The sequence below is a fragment of the Boleophthalmus pectinirostris genome, unplaced genomic scaffold, assembly GCF_026225935.1.
Source record: "Boleophthalmus pectinirostris isolate CB_2022bp ecotype Guang Dong unplaced genomic scaffold, ASM2622593v1 HiC_scaffold_16, whole genome shotgun sequence".
NCBI lineage: Eukaryota > Metazoa > Chordata > Actinopteri > Gobiiformes > Gobiidae > Boleophthalmus > Boleophthalmus pectinirostris.
The window spans coordinates 42,956-55,960 of NW_026571095.1; the positions used below are offsets into that span (position 1 = coordinate 42,956).

At 40.4% G+C, this 13,005-nt stretch overlaps 1 protein-coding gene across 1 annotated transcript in view; it reads right to left on the bottom strand.

Moving 5' to 3' along the window:
- Window positions 1–9,140: 9,140 nt before the first annotated feature.
- kirrel1b (kirre like nephrin family adhesion molecule 1b) overlaps window positions 9,141–13,005 on the bottom strand; it is an 88,269-nt gene continuing 84,404 nt past the window's right edge. The window contains 1 exon segment of the mRNA XM_055151876.1: window positions 9,141–9,743. Within this exon segment, the coding sequence (XP_055007851.1) occupies window positions 9,141–9,743 (603 nt within the window).

Sequence of the window (13,005 nt, forward strand, 5' to 3'; positions counted from 1 at the left end):
TGTTATTTTGTGCTTCATACACACACCCTCCTCATGGAAAACACACGAAGAAATGCAAAAGATGAAGCTTTTAAGTTAAAGACGATTAATGTGGCTGTGGAAGAAGGAAATCGAGCCGCCTGCACGTGAGCTCGACATGAATGAGTCCATGATGAGACGTTGGCGATGGTGGCGTGAAGAAGTTAGTCAATGTAAAAAGATGACAAAAAATTTCAGAGGCGATAAAAGCAGACAGCCCGAATTTGAAAGCATTCTTGAAGACGTGGACATCTCGAGCTTATTTTCAGGTGCGACCTATATATGTACAATTTGTAGTTAAAATTTAGTTGATGCGGCTTATATTCAGGTGCGCTCAATAGTCCAGAAAATACAGTAATGCATTTTTGCTCTGTTAATATTGTGTTATTATTTACCTTAACACCTTTTCTGTTCCTGGTTTAATCTGTGGGAAAAAAGAGGGCGCTTCAGTAGGACCAGGGTGCACATGGGTGGGCTTATGGTTTGCCCCAATCGACAGGAGAGGCAGTAGGTCTAAGCCTTGATCATGTATCCTTGTTGTTTGCCTGTAAAACTGGAACAAATCTTGGAAAATGCAGCTTTGGAAATGGACATTGATTTTGTTTTTTTTACGCCACAGTGTAAACCACATCACCACGGTGCCCAAAAGTGATTATTTGAGTTGTGTTTAGTTCTGAGTTTGCTCACCACTTTTGTTTGTTCATTTTCACAAATAGTCACTACACTGAGAGACATAAGAATTTAGTATTTGGTCCATCCTTCAGAGACATTGCAGCAACTGGAGATCCATCTACAGATCTGACCCAGGATCTTAGTCATGAGCTGGACATTTACAAAGATGGGGAATTGAACCAGTAACTTTTTAAGGTTCATCTATACTTATGCAATCATGATAAAAGTATGAGTTAAATTGGTCTGTCAGAGGTTGGAGCTTTCTTACGTAAAAGTGTGTAACTTTTCTGGTAGAAAATCTGAAACCTGTCCATATGAATGTTATTTTTTCCTGAAATGTTCTACAGTGTGGCATTTAATTTAACTATCTCCGTGGAGACAAGCCACATCAGGTCGAGTTACAGGTCAGATCTGTGGAGAAGTGAGCCCGCTCACAAGGTAGTTGCAGTAGTTTGGGAAAAAAAAAAACACCTGCAACTGAATAAATACAATGTAATCGTTTAATGCCATACTGTGTAAGATCCCAGGCAAAGCGGTAACATCACCATGGAGACGGAAAGATTGCAGACCCTCCACCAGAAAAGTTACACAGTCAAGCTTTAAAACATAAACATGAGCTGTGGCCATGTACCAAGACTTGCAACAGATCATTAAATTAGCCCATGTTTGGACTAGAGGAGAAAATTAAACCCACATGTACAAGTCTTGTTAAAGGTTCATTGTGTAACTTTTTGGTTTTCTGGGTCCATCACCTGCTTGTTTCTGTGGATATGTCATTGCTCTGCTCTCATGTTCCACGGTATACAACAAAAAAAACTGGAGGGTTAAATTTTTAGGAAGTTGTTTTTATCGTAAAAAGCGTTATTTTTAACTATTTGAAAGTGAAATGGTGGTTCATGCTGAGGTTATTTGCAAGAGTTGATAAAATTGAAGTTACTGTTAGTGCTAGTGTTAATTCAACTTTCCTTAGTGTTAATTTGACACCTCCCACCCACCACCACAAACTCCCGTGAGAGAAGACCAGTTTGAACCAGTTTAGTACATAATTTCATTTTCAATTAACAAAAATGTAGTGTAAAAATAAATAATGTTTAGCTAAATCAGGATAACTCTACAAAGTGTTATCCATTTACTCTCAAAACGTTAATATAACTCTTGATTTCAGGGTTTAACAGGAACTTTGGTCCAGTGTAACTTAAATAACATTTCCATTTTAACACTCAACTTTTTGCAGTGTTTGACATTAAACAGCTTTACTTTATATTTATTCAATTACAGGTGGTTTTATAGCTCAAAAACACCTATTCTACTGTGAGCGGGGTCGCCTCTCCACAGATCTGACCTGTAACTGGGTCTGATTTGGTCTTCATTAAGATAGAAAGGTTTAATTCCAAACTGTGGAACATTCCAGACAAAGCTATAACGTCTCTGTGGAGAAAAGTATTTGATGGAAGTTACTCAGAGCTCTTTATATACTGCATGTCAGACTTTACATTGTTTTGAGCAGAGCCACAAAATGGACTCCACTTTTCTCCACACTAGGTTGCGTTCATGTTCTAGAATTTGACAGATGGAGAGCAGGAGCCTGTAAAACTCTATGGGAGATTTACAGGGAGATTTTTTACAGTTTTAAAAAGAAATATCCCACGATCCACACACTCTGAAGCTCATCCTTATTTGTTCAAGGTGCATTGTGTAACTTTTCTGGTGGAGGGTCCGTCACCTGCTTGTTTCTATGAATATTCCATTGCTCTCAACCCGTGTATTATCCGTTCATTTGTTTTTCAGTATAAAACCAAAAATAAGAAACTGAAAAAAACAACAGTTTTCTTCATTATTTGTCTCCAAAACCAAAATGAAAAATCAGATAATGATTAATTTTTTCAGTTTTCCATTTTGTGTTTAAATGAATAATAGAAAAAACAGATAATGGCCATTTCCCGTTTTCCTGACTTAAACTGTGATGCCTGAATTTTGCAACGCATACGGACTAAACTAAGACTAAAACAGGTCCGGGACTAGACCAGGACTGAGACCAGGACTGAGACTGGTCCGGGACTAGACCAGGACTGAGACCAGGACCAGACTGGGACTGAGACCAGGACTGAGACTGGGACCAGACCAGGACTGAAAATGGTTTAGTCCTGTTTTAGTCCTGTTTTAGTCCTGTTTTAGCCCTGTTTTAGTCCTGTTTTAGCCCTGTTTTAGTCTCGGTTTAGTCCCGGTTTAGTCTCGGTTTAGTCCCAGTTTAGCCCCGGTTTAGTCCTGGTTTAGTCCTGGTTTAGTCCTTAGTCCGTTTAGTGTTTAGTCCTGGTTTAGTCCTGTTTTGTCCTGTTTTCCTGTTTAGTCCTGTTTTCGTCCTGTTTTCGTCCTGTTTTCGTCCTGTTTTAGTCCTGGTTTAGTCTGTATGCGGCGCAAAAGTCCGGCACCGGAAACGGCCGTTATTCGTTTTTTCCATTGTTCATTTAAACGCAAAATTGAAAACTGAAAAAACTAATCGTTGTCCGTTTTTTCATTTTGGTTTTGGAGACAAATAATGAAGAAAATAGCTGTTTTTTCATTTTCTTATTTTTGGTTTTATATTGTAAAACAAATGAACGAATGACACACGGATTGCTCTCCCTGGAAAGTTCCACAGTATGGTATTAAACAGCTCTACTGTATTTTACATTTGAAGATAGAAAAGTTTAATACCATACTGTGAAACATTCCAGACAAAGCAATAACGAACCAGAAAATGTACACAATGCACCTTTAAGGATTGGGTCCACAAACTTGTCATATTCATTTCATGTTTTAACAAATGACAATAATCACTGGCAACACTTTTTGAAGCTATCGTGGAAAAAATAATTCCACTTTTGTTTATTTATACTGACAGAAAAGATGCTGAACTTTGTGCCAGTTTTTGCCCAGTAATTACAGAGATACGAACCGTAAACCAGGTCAACAAATCTGCAATCTGACACTTACAGCAAACTCCACCACCCAGTTCTGCCCTGTCTCCAGCTCAGGTTAAACTTTCAGGGATTGTAAAATGCTGTGAAGTTACGTGAACATAACCCATCTGAATGTCGTCGTTTGAAAAAGGCATCGTCCAGTCACATGACCGGGAGTCAGGAAGAGCTTTGATCCAAAAAGCATTAACTACAAATTGGCCAGGTCTCATTTCACTTTCTTTACTTCCTTCTCCAAAAAAAAAAAGGAGGAGAGAAGATCTAATAAAGTTTGATTCTTTTCTCTGATGCCTCCCTCAAGTTCACTCCTTCATTCCGTGGTTTTCTTTCGAACACTTTTGATTGACAGCTCAAAAATGGAGAAACGAGGAGAGGAATCAAGGAGAAGGAAGCGAGGAAACAGAAATGAGACACAGCCATAGCTCTCATATATAGTAGGCCATTGTATTTGAGATGATTGCAAAAAAGATCTTTCAAAAGAAGTTTCAATGTCTTCAACTGTACTTGAGCAACTTTTCTTTTACAATCTGGAACAAAGCTCTTCAAAAGTCTAGTCTACTTTATCCACCTTAAAAATCCAGTGTCAGAAACGCAAAAGGTTTCTGAGAATAACATCAACAAACATTTAAAAATCACCACCCAGATCTCTGAACCTTTGGTCCACGACTCCTTTATAAAAATATTATAAAATGCTTTTGAATGCCATTTCATCATAAGGTATAAACATGAGAAACAAACTAACTACTGTGCAAGTGACAGCAACCAAGACTGGACACATCTGGAGAACGGAGCGACGAAGTCCATTTTTGTACAAATCTGTGAATGGAAAAACTCTCAGCACACCTCAAACCACAAATACTGAACACGGCCAAGTGGAAAATGCACAAATCAGCATGGTACAAACGCAATCACTGCAAAAGAGGAGCGCAGCGAGGGTTTAAATGACCTGAAATGCGAAATGAGCTTACGTCACAAACCAGGGAGACGTTTGGAAAGATGCAATGACAACTTCCGGTGTAGTTCCCGACACTGGCCTCGCCGACTGACTTTGATAAACCCCACTGAAGTGAGGGCCTGTTTACGCGAGAATGCTTGCGAGTAAAATTGACAAAATATTTTATCGGAAGTGTCTTTCATTTAGACAGTAACGGCGCTTTTGGGGCTTAAAACCACGAAAATCTGAAACCACCCTCCAGAGTGGAAAAGTTGAATACGCTCCGCTGTAGGGTGTCTGTCTACACTGCCCAAGACGCAAAACTCTGGTCAGATCAGATCTGCTCACGTCGCATACGCATTTATGTCAAATACATTAGGGTGACCATATTTCCTTTTGTCAAAACCAGGACACTGTACGAGGGTTGGGAGGTGGGGCCTCAACATCGACATTGAGCTTTTTAATGTTTTCTGGTGTCCTGATGAGCTTTGAGGTCCATGGCACCCCTACTGGACATCGAAACATATGTGTCTGCTTTGTACACTGTGCACATGTCCTCCCACTTGTCCTGACCGGGAGAGAAAGCGGGGAATTTGTTGTACAAGCCATCGTGAAATGCGCTTCGGCATGTTACGGGCTGACCGACTGTTTGTGTTTGCTCGCTCTTTCTGAGTGTACAGAGAGCTACGAGAGCCGCTCAATTTAATGGCCCAATGAAAGATAATGGAAACCCGGACATTTGCATCACTTTAAAAAAAAACTCGGACAGCCAGGACAGGACGTGAAATACGGACATGTGCAGGTAAAAACCGACGTTTGGTCACCCTAACATACATACAGTACACAGAAACAAACACACTTTTACATCACCGTACACACGCAGATTTCCTCCCAAAAATGCTTGTCTAAATGCGGAACAAAAAGCGAAGACGCGTCGCCACTTTTGCGTCTTCTGTTCAGACTGTCATCTAATAAACGTAGCCTAAATGTGATCAGCGGTAAAATGAAAACTGCATACATATGTGCTGTTTGGAATCATCTGGAATTTGGTGCCCTCATCTCTTCTAATCATATGTACCCAGTGCGCTCGGAGTTATGTGTCAATGGGGAAATAATGAAAATTGAGGTATGGTTGTAGTTGTAATTAGCTGAACATAACGGAACACTACAATGACATTTAGATGAAAAAAACTGGGACATTTTCTCATTTTTCCTAGATTTTTTCAGACTTACTATCGCGAACAGAACCCAAAGGAAGTTGTAATCACATCTTTCCAAACATCTTACTGGTTTGTAACATAAGCGTGATTTGAGTTGGACTTGGAGTTAGCACATCTCCTGTATTATTCCATGGAAATAGAAAGTTAAAACAACACTTCTGAACATTCTCCATGGAAATAGATAGCCATGTGGAAACAAGCAAGAAGAGAGCTTCCTCCAGACCGAACAAGAGTCAGGTTTGTGGAGATGCAAGCCTGCTCACAGTATGGTAATTTTTCTGTCCAATAAACCCAATCAAAATGAAATAATAAAATGTTTTGTTTGTCTATTTTTGGCTAAAATGTTACACAAAATAGCTTGGATTAAATTATTCGAGTCAGCCAGTTTCAAAACAATTCTGAGCTTACCTACAAACTGCCCTGGGACAGATTGACGGAACTGAGGCTGCCAATCTGCGCCAATGGCTTCTTGACCTTCTCTTACTCTGACACCAGATTCACAGGCAAGGCGGTTGAAGTGCCTTGCCCAAGAACACAACAGTAGGTCAGAGCTGCGATCAAATTGCAACTTCTTCTCAAATAAAGTTTAATATTTTGAATTCAGGTCATTTTGAACCCTGCTCGACTTTCCCTTTTTGCAGCGTGTAAATAAGGAGCATATACAGACACTTGCTACAGCTCCTTTAAGTACAAAATTGTCTTAAGTTTTCTTTTTTTTTTTCATAAATACACACCCAAAATCCAAGATGGCTGGTGTGTCCGTTTGAAAGCATTGGCACTCTGGTCTCTGCTGTCCCACTGTAGAACCGGGGAGCCCATTTTCACAACAATATGATTCAGAAGTCATCGTCCGGAAAGCTGCCCCGAAAACACTGCGATACATAAAACAATTGTCTGAGGAGTTCTTCGAAAATGTTTGAAAATTTGAGGGAAGTTTGGTGGTTGGTACTGCATCACGGTCGTCAAAAAGTTTTTATTTACACGTTTGAGATGGGAGAAGAAAGAAAGAAAAGAGGGATGCAGGTTGAAGTTCTTCTGCTCGTCCCTATAGCTCCCATTTTCTGGGGTTGTCATGGCCGGATATTGCTACTAACTACGGTGAAAACGTGTCAGATGAATTTTGGTTCGGAAAAATGAACCAAATTTCCATGCAATTTGCAAATCCTTGAATGTATTCGACATAAAGTTCTGTGTTTTGGGTGTGAAAGTTCTTGAAAGGTTAGTAAAGTTTTTTCAAAGTGGCACATTAAAGTTCTCAGTTTGTACAGGGTGGTGTAGTAAGGGCTGGTCACTGGAGCTCTGATTTTGTTGAACGCCCCCTACTGGAATTGTAACACATATATATTTTGCTGGATAAAATTATTTCTGAAAGTAGAACAGAAATGATCCAAGATTGCGAAACTCCAAGAAAGCGACCAAGGTTATTGGAACCGAAGCTAGGCAGGCACTTTTGCTTTCGAACGGAAAATTCTCAGTCATTTTTAAAGGAGACAAATTATGCAAAATTGAAGTTAAAAGCCTCCATGCACAACCACTGCTCTATACTTCTCAGATTTTCTTTTACTTAAGATATTACACAAGTAGGATTCAACTAATGAAAAAGAAAGGGCATTTGGCTTATCAAGTCTTTCTAGATCAATATTGCAGTTTCAAATGTCTAAAACTTAGAGCACAGTATGACATCTTTAAACATTTGGTGGAGGCTAATCCACCACGAAGCAAATCACTACCATCAAACCTACAATTGTAAGGCAAAGGAGAAATTCAATTTGTCAACTGGACAAACGTTTATTTAGGTTGAAAATGTTTCGCAGCTCTTCCAAGCTGCTTCTTTAGTTGTGGTCAGACACATCCGTATATCTATCTATATTGTATGTCTATCTACTCTGAAACTAACACACCTACTAGTTTGGCAAAAGGAGAAATTCAATCTTGTCAGCCGGAACAAAAGTTTGGTTCAGTTCTGGTTGGAATACTGGTGGACACTTTCTTATGTCTGCTAACTACACTAAAACTACAACTAACACATTTACGTGTTTACAGTTTCTGTTGGTTAGTTAGGCCTATTGATCTTGCACTGAATGTGGGGTCTCATTAGCATTAGCATTCAGGACCATAATGGAGCTTCCACACCTCTGGCCCTGACCTGGCAACCCCTATTCTTCTCTTTGCTTGTTTTGATTTAGATTTGAGGATGGAGTTGTAAATAAGAGACATATGATGTCTGAGTCCCCCATTTCTGTTCAAAGATAGATTGTCTTTCTTTCCTCCCCTCTCAAACCAATTCTTTTCTCTTGCTAAGATCTGTCCCTTACTATCCTCAAAGGAGTGGCCCGAGGCTTTTAGGTGGAGATGCACGACAGACTGAGGTCCATTATTGCTCTCTCGTCTGTGTTGTTGGTACATCCTCTTGTGAAGTACCTACTAGTTTACAGTTTCTTTTTTTTTTTAGCTCGGTCTGACAAACAGAAATCTCATCTGTCCTGAGTGACGGGACGTATTAGCAGAATCATTCAGGCCCATAATGAGGATTTTCACCTGACCTGACTGCCCCTATTGTTCACTTTGTTCTAGGTTTGAAGATGGAGTTGTAGATGGGAAACAGATGATGACTGAGCCCTTCATTTCTCTTTAAGGATGGATTGTCTTTCTTAACAAAAGGTCCAGACAGGTCCTCTTACAGAGGTCCACTATTGCTCTCTCGTCTCTGTTGGTACATCGTCCTGTGAAGTGGAGGCTTTCTATTTCAAATTTTAAGTTTTCAAAGTCATAACTGATTTTGATTCTGTCGACATCTAAAGTTAAAGCGTAAATAATTCCACAAAATTGTAAGGAAAATGTCTGAAATTGGTCATCCATAGAGATTTTAAAGGATAGAATTTTGGAACAATATTAGCACTGGAAATGGTTGCATCATATGGCAGAATACTGTGACCAACTAAGATTTCCTTTTTTTTTTTCCAAAATTCAAAAGTTGCAGATTGGTTAGCATCTGTAGAAAAGTTAAGTACAATGGCTATTTATGTTTGGGCGTAAAGAATAAATATAATGAATAATACTGCAATTTCTTTTTAAACTATGCAAAATTTGAAATAAAAAACTTACGGTGACACAAGAGCTATAAACAATATTTGTACTTTTCTGTGTTTAATTTTACAATCATTTCACTTTCAGCACATATCTGATGAGTCACTATAATATTATTTGAATATTGTTAGTAGATAATTGCAAAAAATTTAAGTATACAAATTTAAGTGAAAATCAAAGAAAAAGAATAAATCCGATAATAAATCCAGTGCCCCAGTGACCAGCCGCTCCACCTGTTTGCACGAGCTCCTTTCACACATGAGTCTGCATCCTCTGCGTGTGCCGGGAGGAGTAGTCCGACTGTGGAGACGAGTAGGAAAACCGCGTGTTGCTTCCGTACTTCCCTAACCCCGTCTCCGGGCTCTGTTGCCCCGGCGACGGCCCCGGCCCTCCCCCCTGCCCCGTGGGGTACATCTCATAGCCCTCCTCTATGGTCGGAGCAAAGCCCATCCTGTAGGTGGCGTACTGAGCGGGGTATCCATAGTTATCATATCCCATCTGAGCGGAGGTCTCCATGATTCCGCAGTCTCCTGAATAGTCCGACGGGGATGGGAGCACGGGCGGCTGCTGGCTTTGCGGAGCTCTGGAGTAGGTGTTGAAGTGGGCGTAGGTGGTGTGGGAGATCCTGGACGGGGGGCGCGGGTCGTAGCAGCCCGCCCTGGACCCTGGCACTCCGGTGGGGGCCACGGCTCCGGTGGGGGCTGCCTGGGGGCTGCTGGTGGAGGAGGGCCCGGCGGAGGGGCCTGTGGACGGGTTGGGTGATCTGAACTCGCCCTGGTAGTGGACGGCGCGGGACTGGGGGCGCGCGTCCTCGTGGGTGGTGGCGCGGACGTTGTAGTAGCCGTTGGTGGGGTCCTGGGAAATAGAAGAGAAATAAAAGAGAGTGAGATTTTGATCTTTTTGAATAAATAAAATATCAACATAATAATCAATTATCTTAGGGCGTGTTCATACTTACACTACTTCAACACCACAACAAACTAAACTGGAGCTAAACTAAGACTAAACTTAAAACCATAGACTGTATAGAGAAATGAACATAGCCAACCCCCTATCCACCATGTTCCACATAGGAAGTGCACATGGGGTTGCTTCCAGCTCCATCAAATCTGGCTCCAATTCACTTTGTATTGAAAAAAAACAAAAAAAAAAACATTGCCCCACTCTCTGTCACTATTGCTGTCAGAGTATAGACCAGGGGTCACCAAACTTTTTTCTCTGGGGGCCACATTATTGCACCTGACTGTGATGGGGGCCAGGGTCGGGTTGGCCATATAACAGAATTGTTTGACCCTGACGACACAGATTATATTCTTTGAAAACCGCCACACTTTCTTTACATATCAGACAAACTCCTTGGCATTCTCTGTCAACTTTTCGTACTTTAACACTAACATTAATACTTTGCTGTCCTTAACTGCACTACAGAACTCTGCGTGTGTGTTGACTTTCACTGTTTGATCTCGAGTTTGTTGAAAATTGACAAAAGTGAAGTGACGAAAATTTGGGGACAAATGTAAATACATCATATAATAATATCATGTAAATATAAATACTTCATTTGAATATAATTTTTAATTGAAAAAAATAAACAAAATATAAGCTGATAGACTGTATATAAATGGACAAAGCTAACACCCTAATCGCTGCGTTTCAAATGGGAAGTTCATGTGTGGCTCTTCTGACTCCTTCTGACTCTAGCTCCTGTTGACTTACATTGGAATATTGTGGCCCCTCTCTCTGTACCTGCTGGTGTGAGCCTCGTCATTTTGGTCTTAAAATGTTCATATTAACCCGCTCTACATGATCCTGGTATTTTTCGCTGCTATTTTGTCTGTCAAAAAAGTCACACTCACTGAGTCCACAAGTCATCATTTTGGTCTTAAGATCATGTTAACCCGCTCTACATGATCCAGATGTTTTTATTCCACTATGTTGTCAATTAATAAATTCTGAATCCTCAAAATTCCCTCCTATAACTGCTAGCCTCGGTGAACTTCATTTGCCTGGAGCCGTACGCTGTGGGTGACGTCACACTCACTTGGTCCACTTCTTTATACAGTGTTTGAAACAAATCCAAACTAGACCAGGACTTGAGTTAGACCAAGTCTTCATCAGAACTAAACACGGACTCAAACCAGGACCAAAGCAGTGCAAGTAAGACTGCAGCCTAATATTCATAATAAGTGACAATCAATATTAATTAAACTGATTTCAATTCTAAATGAAACTCAATGAGGATCGCTTAAATAGTTTTGGCCCTCCATGGATTTCAGAATGATGAAACCCATGAACACTTCACATTTGCTGGATTAGATACATTCTTTGAGCCTGACTCATCAGACTAGCCAAGCTGGTGCCACCTATTGCCTCCGCTCAATTTCATTTCTCTCCAGCGACTAGGTCAGGTATCAGAATACACTAGACGGTTCGCAAAAACCCCGGAAGTGCAAGTTCGGGCACCAGCCAATCAGCGAAGAGCCATATATTCTGTGTTGGCAACGATTCCTGAGATCGAGGATTTAAAGCCGGAACAAAGAGAATGTTTGATGAATTTGATCAAGGGGAAAGACGTTATCGACCTTCTTCCTACGAGATTTGGGAAAAGCTTAATATACCAGTGAGCACCGTTAGCAGAGCATTACATACATCACGACCAAATAGCAGCGACTGGTTAAATGAAAAAAAAAGTACCCGCCAACCTTCGAGCGAACGAAATCTAAGGCTGCGAGGTTAGACGGTTTGTACGAAGTGAAACAAAGTAAAATCGGCTGATGAATCAGGCTATCATCAGATGGTTTCACTTCGTAGAAACCGTCTGACCTCGGAGCATTAGGATTCGTTCGCTCATACTTTTTTTAAATTAAACCGCTGCTATTTGGTCGTGACGTATGTAATGCGCCGCTAAAGGGGCTAACTGGTATATTAAGCTTTTCCCAAATCCCGTAGGAAGAAGGACAATAACATCGTTCCCCTTGATAAAACTCACAGAACATTCTCTTTGTTCCAGCTTTAAATCCTCGATCTCGGGAATCGTTGCCAACACAGAATGTATGTCTCTTCGCTGATTGGCTGGTGCCCGGACTTGCACTTCAGGGGTTTTTGCGAACTGTCTAAGTCACAGGTGTCAAACATAAGGCCCGGGGGCCAGATCCAGCCCTCCAAGACCTTTAATCTGGCCCTCAGCATATTTTCTACTAAAATATTTTAATTATGTTTTCTATTAAAATATTGGTAATTTTCTGCATTGCTTATCATAGCAGCATCTCCAGCGTCTCTGTACGTGGCCCCTCCCACCAGAGCAGCACAAATGAAGACTTGTCTCTTTCCAAACGCTCTTAAAGGACGATCGTTTTGACTGTTGACCGTGACACCCTCATCAACAAAATGTTAAAAATGAGAAAAGTGGAGCCGAGTTCAGGATTTTACAAGAAAAATGGACTTATTCCTGTTTGCAAACAAGTTATTGTTAAAATATTGTGTTGAAATTGCATTTTTCTTAAAGTTTCAGGTTGTTTATGATATTATAATATTTTGTAAAAGAAAGAGTTCATCAATTAAAATAGATTTCTGTAATAGATTTGCGTTTCTCTGCACAAATACTTGAACTTATTGTTATTTTTGGGGTTTATATGCCATGAGTTTTCTGATCCGGCCCCTTTGGGATCAAAGTAGGTTGGATACAGCCCCCGGACCAAAATGAGTTTGACACCCCTGGTCTAGTGTATTCTGATTCCTGACCTAGTCGCTGGAGAGAAATGAAATTGAGTAGAGCACAAGATGACGCCAACCTGACTAACATTCTTTACTGGTACAAAGCCAAATCTATTACAATTCCAATCAACTTTTTTTTTTCTTTTCCTACTAATTAAACAATAATAACAGATTTAATTAATGATATTGCAGTTACTGATGGATCTCCCCATGTCGAGAATACAATCCTATTCTAATCAAATCCTAAAACTTGGATTTGGAGTTTGGCTTTTTGACAGACTCACTCACGCCTTGGACAATAATGTAGAAAACCCTATTGGATCAGTATGAATAAATGACATCGGTGACTAGTACAAAACAAAACCCGTGCTGTGAATATCCTGCTGTGTGTGTGTGTTGTGTT